General features: G+C 35.3%; 1 protein-coding gene across 3 annotated transcripts; it reads left to right on the forward strand.

Moving 5' to 3' along the window:
* Positions 1 to 2: 2 nt before the first annotated feature.
* LOC145579916 (zinc protease PQQL-like) lies at positions 3 to 10168 on the forward strand. Of its 3 annotated transcripts, XM_081637219.1 has the most exons (23): positions 217 to 343; positions 1456 to 1565; positions 1672 to 1918; positions 2018 to 2143; positions 3185 to 3322; positions 3421 to 3555; positions 3643 to 3900; positions 3970 to 4107; positions 4223 to 4292; positions 4378 to 4591; positions 5156 to 5261; positions 6474 to 6707; positions 6998 to 7162; positions 7242 to 7391; positions 7481 to 7572; positions 7688 to 7769; positions 7902 to 7985; positions 8113 to 8229; positions 8323 to 8433; positions 8899 to 8982; positions 9378 to 9578; positions 9671 to 9724; positions 9848 to 10168. In XM_081637219.1, the coding sequence occupies exons 2-22, from the start codon at positions 1546 to 1548 to the stop codon at positions 9719 to 9721; spliced, it is 2823 nt and encodes a 940-aa protein (XP_081493345.1). In that variant the 5' UTR covers positions 217 to 343; positions 1456 to 1545; the 3' UTR covers positions 9722 to 9724; positions 9848 to 10168. The 3 variants fall into 3 exon arrangements, with proteins under 3 accessions (XP_081493344.1, XP_081493343.1, XP_081493345.1); XM_081637218.1 differs by lacking the exon at positions 1456 to 1565 and having other exon boundaries at positions 3 to 343; positions 9845 to 10168; XM_081637217.1 differs by lacking the exon at positions 1456 to 1565 and having other exon boundaries at positions 4 to 343.
* The last annotated feature ends 333 nt before the right edge of the window (positions 10169 to 10501 follow it).

A 10501-nucleotide genomic window follows, 5' to 3' on the forward strand; every position in this document is an offset into this window, starting at 1 on the left:
CTTACTATTATTTATTTAAATCTAAGTATATTGTATATTCCCTTTTCTAAATATTCCCCAAAATCAACAGACACTCACTCCCAAATTCTTCCCTCTTTCTTTCCGTAAAAAAGAGGAGAGAGAAAACAATAATGGATGCTCATCTTCCAAAAGAGACTAAGGAGTTGGCCAAGAAACACATGTTCAAGTCCCTTAAACGGGTCGATTTAGACCCGGATCAACTACTTGATCCGACCCCTTTTGGAGCTCAATATGGGTTCTTGGAAAACGGGTTGACTTACTATGTTCGCTGCAATCCCAAACCCCAAATGAGAGCTGCTCTTGCTCTTGCTGTTAAAGTCGGGTATGTCTGTTTTCTTACCCATTTTTCTAATTTTACTTCTAAATTGCTTTTTTAATTACTTGAGTATTATTAATTTGATTACTGAATTAGATGATGCATTTATTTTCTTGATCACAGTAATTTTCTTGAAAAAATATAAAATATTATTGCTTTCAGTCTTGTAAATGGCTTAGTGGGGTCCATCATATTTTTTTTATTGAATTTGAAATCATAGTATTATATGGTGAAGTACTCTGTATCAATTTAGAAATGCACGACAATATTATGTATCGATTGGTGTTGTATTTTCTTTGTTAGAATGCATATCACTCTTATAAACTTTGAGACGTCGTTATCTTGTAAAAAACTTAATGTGAGTGAATTAGCAATTAGCCAATTAGTGATTGGTTGTACCATGTGTGATTTGTCGGTACGACGGTACTACTTTGATAATTAATGAAATATGTCCTTGACTAAAGTATGGAGTAACATGGTGAATTCTGGGGAAAAACCACTAATGCCCTTATTCAATGATTAAAGTCATAGTCTTAGAGAATGGTACTTATAATCTTGGATCAAATCCCGTCTACATGTTTATATTGTGAGTGTACGTGTATGCGTACGTCATCACTTTGATGCTGTTCATGTTTACTTAAGATTAAATCTTGGTTTATGTTATTGTTAAGAAAAGCAGAATTGAATTTTTTCCAATATACTAAAACTGAGTTTGTGATTGAATGAATACAAAATGATGTTATGATCTACTTTATGCGAGATTTCATTACATAGAGAATGTTAGAACATTTCTGTCATATTCTTTTGGAATCTCCATCTGGCGTTTGAAGTCTAACTAATTCCCTAAATCAAGGAATCTGTTATAACTGATCATAGTTTGTTAGAGGAATATGGCAATACTCATTAGTAATGTTACTCATTGATGCTAATCAAATAACATAAATGGGGATGAACAGAATTTTCGCGCCAAATAGGTCCTAAATGTAGTTGGGTGGTAGGCGTGATCAATGATCCTTTACATTATTTTGAACTAGTTCTGATGAACATGGTTTTTATTTCGTGCTTACATTTTTTTCCTCGTCGTTATTAAGCTTCATTATGTATTCTGCACGTGTTAGTTGTCACCTATTACACATTAGAGAAGAAAGTGATAATAACCACTTTAGAAGCTCGAGGAGCTACTGCTCCCATTGCCACATGGTTTTGGGATGGAGCCTTACTTGAGCTTGTAAGTGGTCTAACTCTCCTTTGAGCTTCGTCATGGGTAACACTTATCCTTCTTTGATAAGCTCTTAGAACATTTGTCATTTACAAAATTTGTTTGATATTGGCAGCTCTATTTTTGAAGAGGAGAATGAACGAGGAATTGCTCATATAGTTGAACATCTTGCTTTCAGCGCTACTAAAAAATACACAAATCATGATATTGTAAAATTCTTGGAAAGTATAGGGGCTGAGTTTGGTGCATGTGGAAATGCTTACACAAGTTTTGATGAGACTGTTTATGAGCTGTTTGTTCCTATTGACAAGCCTGGGATATTGTCTGAGGCGATTTCCATTTTATCAGAGTTTAGTTCTGAGGTTTCTATCAATTTTTTCCATCCTGTCTTCTACTCTATTAGTCTGTGATATCAATGTCAAATGTCAATAATTTTCTGTGTTTCCTTCATTTACTTGCAGATTCGGATTTCAGAAGAGGACTTGGACAAAGAAAGAGGAGCTGTCCTTGAAGAATATAGACAAGGCAGGGATGCTAGTGGTCGCCTGTCCGAAGAAACCTTTGCTTCAATAATGAAGGGTTCCAAGGTAAGCTCGAAAGACTACATTATAATGAGTATACTATTTTTCCTTTCACTTGGATTAATTAAGAAAGTTCTGATAAATGAGCCACTTTAAGGGTTCTTTTCTAGTAGTTAACAAGTGAATAATATCATGATGTATTGTCGTGAAATAAACTGCAATGAGAAAGCTTCTATTAGTACTGTCAAATTGTCAATTGGTATCCAAAAGTATTGCGAAATGCAAAAAACAGACATTGTTTGTGCAAACTGAAATTAAGGAAAAGAAATTAGAATGTGGCTTTCTGTATGAAAAAAAAGGAAGTTATAATAGTGAATGAAGTTCTTAAAGTTATATGATCTGAGAGTAGATGCATCCTGTAAATGTTCAGTTTATCACGAATCAAATTAGCATCTATCTTGTACTATCAATCCCTTGCAAAAATCATCCAATGTATATGTGTAGTCTGCTAACCTTAATAGCCAAAAAATTCTTTGTGGTGGTGATGGTGGTGGTTGGGAGGGGAGGAGGATCGCAGGTGGAGTTTGAGGTTTCCCAATCGTTGTATTACTAGCTCCCGTGTACTTGCTTGATCATTTTTTATTCCCCTTTATGCATTTTTCTTACAATGATAGCAAGATATTCTCAGTTTAGCCTTGCTTCTGATAAGTGTAGAGCAGTGTAGTGGCTGTTCCACATTGATAATATTCGTAGGAAGTGTTTTTGGCATAAATAAGTAAGATCTTTCACCATGCTGTCGAAATCTGTAATGTGAAACTTTTTTGTTCTGCATAAAGTCTGGTTTTTGCTTCCAAAGCTTTATCATTGTTGAGTCTTGAAGCATACTGAACAATTATATAGTTAATGAAACCTTTTATTTTTATTTTGTTTTTGTTATTTATTTATTTAATTTTCCTTTCTTATAATTTTGTAAGAGTAGTTGATCCTATCAAATAACTTCTATGTGTATGTTGTGCTTTGCATCTTTTTCCTCAATTTCAAGGAATACTAGCAAGTAGAAAATGTGAGTTTGAAATATTTTTGTGTTGGTACTTTGATCGGACACAGTATGCAAACCGTTTGCCAATTGGGTTGGAAAGTGTGATTCGGTCAGCTCCTGCTAAGATTGCAAAGCAATTTTATAAGAAGTGGTACAATTTACAGAGCATGGCAGTAATAGCAGTTGGCGACTTTCCTAATACAGAGGTTACATCTCTTTAATCTTATGAACATAATTGATTAGTTTTGTTTTCTGAACCAAATTAGCTTTGAATAAATTTTCTTATCTGCTTGATCTCTCTCAGAGTGTTGTTGAGTTGATAGCCCAGAAATTCGGCCATATTAATTCACCAGAGCCTCAAATAATTTCCCCAGGGCCTAAGATTCCATTTCATGGTGAAACACGGTTTTCGTGCTTAGTTGAACCAGAAACATCAGGAGTTAGTACTCTGTCTCCATAATTAAATAAATACTTAAAATGCCAATCAACTGTATTTTTTGATGTGGTCTATGTTTGTTGACAACAGACTACAGTGGAGATAAATTGGAAGATGTTAAATGATGAGCCTAAGACTGTAAGAGACTATAAAGACTGGTTCATTGGAGTAGTGTTCCGTTCAGCTTTGAACCGTAGATTCACTAAAATATCTCGGAGAAAGAATCCACCCTTTTTTGTATGCTCCGCAGCAGAAGTGGAGTTGGTTCGTCCAGTTAAAGCCGTCCAAATATCTTCATCTTGCAAAGAAAAAAGTATACTTGAAGCCTTGACATCAGTGCTAACTGAGGTATGTGTCTATGATCATGCCTGTATTGCCCTGGCTAGCTGAATGATTATCTGACTCATTTTATTTCAGCTTGCAAGGGTTAGGTCACATGATTTCTCTGAGCGTGAGATATCAATTGCCTGTGCCAATATCATGGCAGAAATGGAGTCTGCTTATTTAGAGCGTGAAAAAATGCAATCAAGCACCTGGCGGTATCAGTATCTGCAGGTAAATGCAGTTCTTCTGTTTTTCTCCTCTATATTATTTCAAACTCACCTTTTACCAATTTATATCTTCTGCTTTTCTTCTGGCTACCCCTTATCAATTCCTGTATGTCTTTCAGCATTTTCTTCGTGATGAAGCTGTTCTTGGGCTTGAATTTGAGGCTCAGCTTTTTAAAAGTATTCTGCCTCGTAAGTCCAGATCAAATGCTTAAGTTTTCTGGTTTTTCTATCTTCTGGAGATAAAGTCTCATTACTATCTATCAAATTCGAGCAGAGTTATCGGCATCAGAGGTTTCCAGGTATTCTGAGAAGTTACGAATGTCAGAAAGTTCTGTTATAATAATAACTGAACCTCGAGCCACAGTAACAGAGAAAGATCTTAAGGACCTTGTGTCAGAGGCAAATTCTCTTGAGCAGGAAGGAAAAATTTCTCCTTGGGAGGATGATATCATTCCAGAAGAAGTCGTCCAGGTGAAGCCAAATCCTGGGTGAGTTTCTCACTAAACCATGCCGCATTAGAAGCTATCATCAAATTTCCTCACTGTAATATCTTTTACTTCTGGCTAGAGAGTACAACTGTACAAGATACAAAAGTAGAGTTTTTATGTAAGTTGGGGCTTGTAGAAGTAAGACTGGCAATTTTAGTCATCTGAATATATGTATTATTGATTCCAATGGAACTATGGAAGCAACAAGATCTAAAATCTGCTGTGATTAGAATTTATTGGAAAAAAGCAGCCTTTTTTTGGGCCTTGTGGCCTATTAATCTATCCTATGGTATGTTTTAATGGAATAAGATCCGATGACTTGGGAGTCCACTGTATTCTATTTCTTGACCAAGTAGCTTTAATATGATTTTAGATTTGTAGGTTTCTAGGTTCATTAATTAACAAAGCTGCTTCAGGCCTAGTAAGTGTGAGGGGTTATTGATAGGTTTCTGTCTGTGTGCAGATCTTGCCTAACAAATCAAAATTTTTGCTACTGTATGACACCTTTCTCAGTTGCGGTACTTTAGGCTATTTTAATTGAACTCCAGGTCTTCTGTTATTCAGGAAAGTTTTGGAAGAATCTGAATATCAAGATATTGGAGTTACTGAATTAGTTTTGTCAAATGGAATGAAGGTTTGCTACAAATGTACAGATTTCAAGAATGACCAGGTATAACTTAAACTACTAGTCTATAATGGTGTAAAATCCATAAACTCTTCATCTCTTGCATATCATGCATACCGCCAGGTATTGCAATATTCATGTTTACATAATATGCCAGAGGAGGGTAATATAAATCCATGAATACGATCATCATTGGAAATTGATGATTACATCGTTGATCTTCATCCTAAACCCTTGATGCTATCAGGCCTTGTCATTGTCTTAACCTGATAGCCAAATTTACATATCTGGGTGGAGCATTACATGATTAACTAAGACATGATTAGGAATTTAGGATTCCCTGATAGTTGTTTTTGCATGTCGATTGGCCTTGCAAATTGTAATGTCAAATTGTCAAGTCTAGGCTAGCTCCTTTTTTACTAATAAAGTGAAAGATGAGCCCTGTGCTTGTGTCTGGGATGTGCTTCTGCATCCTTATCTTATGAGTTCAAGTTTTTGTAACCACTGTATAGATATTAGTCATATTTCTTGCCTGGATTTTAACTTCATGGCGTGCTAGTAGTGATTGAATGTGATGCACAAAGTTGGATTGTATTATATGAAGAAAAGACTTCTTTGAGAACAAACTTGAATGTAAAAGGCTAGTGCTCGCAAGTGAATTGTGTGGAGTTAGAGGACAGACTAATTGTATGTGATGTCACAACTCACAAGACATATTACAATTGTCACTCATTGTTTTTTACTTAGCTCTTAAATGATTGTGATTCCCCTACCTCCCCTCTTCCTTCTCTCTTTTAAAAATCAGAAGGAAAAAGAGCATTAAGCCTTTGATATATAATTAAAAAAGACTAAACAATCAACAATAGAAAAAGAGACTGATAATAGCATGTGGCCCATGGCTGTATAAAAAATTGTATATTCTTGGTCTACTGCCCTTGGGATTTTAAGGACTTTGAAAGAGTAACAACAAAATGGGATTTGACAAAGTCTGCATAGATTCAAATTGAAGCACTATACTTAAAAAGACTCCAATGCTCCAATTCTCATCTCTTTGAAGTAATCTTATTACTCCCCTGATGTTTATCAGTAATGTGTAATTGTGTCACCTTCTTCTCTGTCAATCATGTGTTATCTACTGATTTCTCGTATTCATATATAAGAATATAACTATTCAATTGTAAGAGGACTAACTGAAATTTACCATCATAAAAATTTCATTTGGCCAGTACTATATTCTTAAAGGTATTCGTTTGACAGGTTATCTTTAAAGGATATTCTTATGGAGGTTATTCAGAACTTTCAGAAAGTGATTTTCTTTCTTGCGTTTTAAGCTCAAGTATTACTGGAGAGATTGGCCAGTTTGGTTATAAACCAACTGTTTTAGAGGATATGTTGGCTGGCAAGAGAGCTGGTGTCTACACAGAGCTTGGCGCATATACTAGAAGTTTCATAGGTGATTGTTCACCTTCAGATCTAGAAACTGCATTACAGGTCTGTTATTGTATTCCCCTTTATGATTTAAAAATTTTGGTGTCATTTACGAGTTTGTGGATGCACAATGATAGTAAGATTACTATGATACTAGAGCGATTGACTTTCAACAATAATGACCAAATAAATCCCATTCTTCATCCTCAATTGTGGCAATGGTGGATATTAGATGAATCATCACATGCGTCTTATTTATAGTACTGACTTTCCTAGCTTCTTGCTAAACTCAATCAAATCACAGTTATAGCATAGCTAATTTTTCTTTTTCCTCTTATTTTTCCTCATGCTAGCTTGTCTATCAACTTTTTGTGACCTGTGTGGAGCCTGATGAAGACGATATTAAAAGAGTGATACATATAGTAGAAGAAATGATTCGAGCAGATGAAAGGGATCCTTACAGTGTCTTCACAAATAGGGTGACAAGAATTAAATATGGAAATTCTTACTTTTATAAGGTATGATTGTCTGCACATAGCCACATATTATGCCTCATACCAGATTTTTAATAATGCAGTGTTCATATCCTTTTTGCAGTCACCGCTTGTTAATGATCTTCCAAAAGTTGATCCAAAGAAAGCTTGTGAATATTTTGACCGTAGCTTTAAAGACCCCTCGACATTTACTGTTGTGATTATAGGCAATCTTGATCCAGCTATGATTCATCCATTGATACTAGAGTATCTGGTAAGCCTGTATTTTGTTTGCTGATAAAAGTAAACATGATCTTGACAAACTTGCAGCATTACATTGTTTGTATTTATTTACAAATGTAGGGTGGAATCCCAAAGCCTTCTGAACGTGTGTTTCATTTCAAGTTGGATGACCTTAAAGGCTTACCTAGTAGTCCTCCTGTAAACGTAGTAAGGTAATAATGCACAACAATAATTCGAATTTAACAAACATGAAGACAATCTGACTCTTTTTAGAATCTTTTAGCACCACCCAAATCTTAATTCTCTAGATGCTATTTTATACTGTAGAGAAATTGTTAGAAGTCCCATGGTGGAAGCGCAGTGTTCAGTCCATATATCTTTGAATATAAAGTTGTGCAGTGAGACCCTGGTATGTGAGACTTCTCCACTAAAATTCGGCATTATTCATAACTAATAACCTTTTTTTTTCTTTTCAAATTCCATATTTTGGTGGTTATTTTATTTTTCGTCTTTTTTTATTTTTTTATTTTTTGGGGTAAAGCTGGAAGAGCTGTGGTTTGCTACATTTTTGAGCCAGCTTCTTCAGACCAAAATGACCCAGGCTCTCCGTTTCAAACATGGAGAGGTAAGTTACACTGGATTATTTATTTTATTTTTTTTACCTTAGTGCATAAGTAAAATAGGTTATGTCAGAAAGTACTATGGCTCCTAAATTTTAGATTAATCTAAACACAGTTTCTTTTGAGTTGCAGATATATTCTGTAAGTGTTGATTCTAACTTTGGATATAGCAAGCCATCGAAAACTGCTGATTTGGAGGGTGAGATAACCATCGAATTTTCATGTGATCCAAATGTCTCCTCCGCACTGGTGAGTGTAGAGTGTACTTTCTTTTGTGTGATCCTAGAAAACATATGCTCACTTTACAATGTGGTTATGATTATGTAAGTTCTTGGCATGCAGGTTGATATCGCTTTAGATGAGACACTGCGTCTGCAAGAGCATGGACCTTCAGAAGAAGATGTTTCCACTGTGCTTGAAATTGAACAGAGGGACCATGAAAATGAACTGCAGGTTTTTCCTTAATGACAAAACTTACACATCTTGCATATACTTCGGTTTTGATGTCCATGCTTTTCTTATTTACTGCATTATTATTCTCTTATTTATCTTATGTGGTTAAAAGAAGTAATAAGCCTTATGATCCATCTTATCTTACCTACTCCCATGTCAATGTTCAAAATTATGTTAATGACTCTTCAAAAGCTCTTGCCCAGGGCAGGGTAGGAGGTCCTTGATATGCCAGGCTTTACCCTATTATAACATAGATATTTCATATATCTGCTATCTGTATACCAATTTTTTCTTAATGCTTCACCACAATTGAGATTCACGGACAATATAGTTAGTCATTTGGAGTTAGTCCATTACAGTTCAGTGACTGTACTGCTTATACGAGTACTCTTTTTATGTATATAGTTCTTCTCTTGTGAGAAACCTGTGCCCTTTTCTAAGTGGTTCATCTTTGCTTTCTTTCAGGAAAATATATTTTGGCTTTTTCAAATTTTGAAGAGCTACCGTTCGAGGTTGTATACTGATAATAATCTGGAATCTACATTTCAGGTCGATACCTGTTTGAGCTGAAATCTTTACATATATTTACCTATTTTGTCTATGGTCCCCTCTTCTGCTAAAAGTGAAATCATGGTTTTTACCATTTGTTTATCTTCCAGTGGCTTCTATTTAAACTTAAAAGTTCAAAAGTATGATCAAGTTGTTCCCTATACACAGTATAAAATTTGGAGTGGAACTTGGAAGTCACTCTAGTCACTTTAGTTTTGGTTAAAATGTTAAAGAGTAAAATCAAACTTGATTATCTGTGCTTACTGTGGTTGTAAGAACATCCAGCAAAACAAAAAATGACCACAGGAGCTCAGTTTTCTGTTAATGTCTTACTGCTGTATGGTGCATCTTAATGATTTGTTATCCTATCTTTTTCTTTTTTAATTTATATGCAGTTACTAGACAAAGCGAGAAGCAGGGCTCGACAAACTCTCTCTCCATTAACTGCAAAATGGGCACTGCAGAAAATCTTGCCATACCCTTGTAAACAGCATTATGTCTCAGTGACCTTAATACCAGAAACAAATCGTTTTCGTTTACTGAAACACCAACTTAAAACCCAACTTAAGCAAAAATATTATGGTAGATATATGAAGGTATGGTATTTACACTTTCCTTGAGTCTTTTGGCTGCATCTCTTTCTGGTTTTAATTTTTCTTCTGACTATGGTTCGTTTGATTTTGTGCAGACTGTGGACAAAGTGTGGAAAGTTTTTGCCAGGAAACACATTTCACACTAAAAGGTATAAGTCGAGTCATTTGCCTTCCCCAGTCCTTGCCTCGCACTTAAATGTCTTTCGCTTCTAGGAAATGAAGTTCACTAGTTCATTCACAACATTCTTACCTATAATTTCTGTTCGTAGCAGGTGTATGCAGCAGCCAGCATTACGTTAATATGCCAGTTACTTGAGTATTGGTTCATCCCATTTGTACAGCGGATTCAACAGCTTTACCTAAGTATAATTAGATCCTAGATTCTTTTGGGTGCTATGGCATCCACTATTTGACTGAACATGAACTACCATCTTTGTTGGGTTGTGACTAAGATTCACAACATATATTATTTTCCTTTCGATGATTCTTTAACTGTAATTCTTAGGTGATTTCCGGTATGAATACACAACTGTTACATACAACATATATGTAATACATTATATTATGCAGCCTAAGTTATGAAGACTCTTCAATTTACCTGATGTACATGAATCTCTATTAAATTCTTGACACTTTGACAAGAGTATGGTCACTAATTGACAATGACACTTGAACGAACTGAGTCTGACACTTGAATGAATATACGTATCCAACACGGTTGGGGCAAGGTAAAAAACTAAAAAGCTTACAGATGAGATGGATCTATTGTACTGTACAGAGAATGGAGATGCAAAAACTGGTTCTCTGACCTAGGGTAAGGCTGGGCTAAGGTGAAAAAGGTCTTCAGATTAACTTTGGTATTTACAGAATAATGTTTCGTACTTGGATAGTGATCTAGCTCCTTGCTCTAATGTTAGGTAGCTCAA

Source organism: Chenopodium album, chromosome 14, assembly GCF_948465745.1.
Source record: "Chenopodium album chromosome 14, dcCheAlbu1.1, whole genome shotgun sequence".
Lineage (NCBI taxonomy): Eukaryota > Viridiplantae > Streptophyta > Magnoliopsida > Caryophyllales > Amaranthaceae > Chenopodium > Chenopodium album.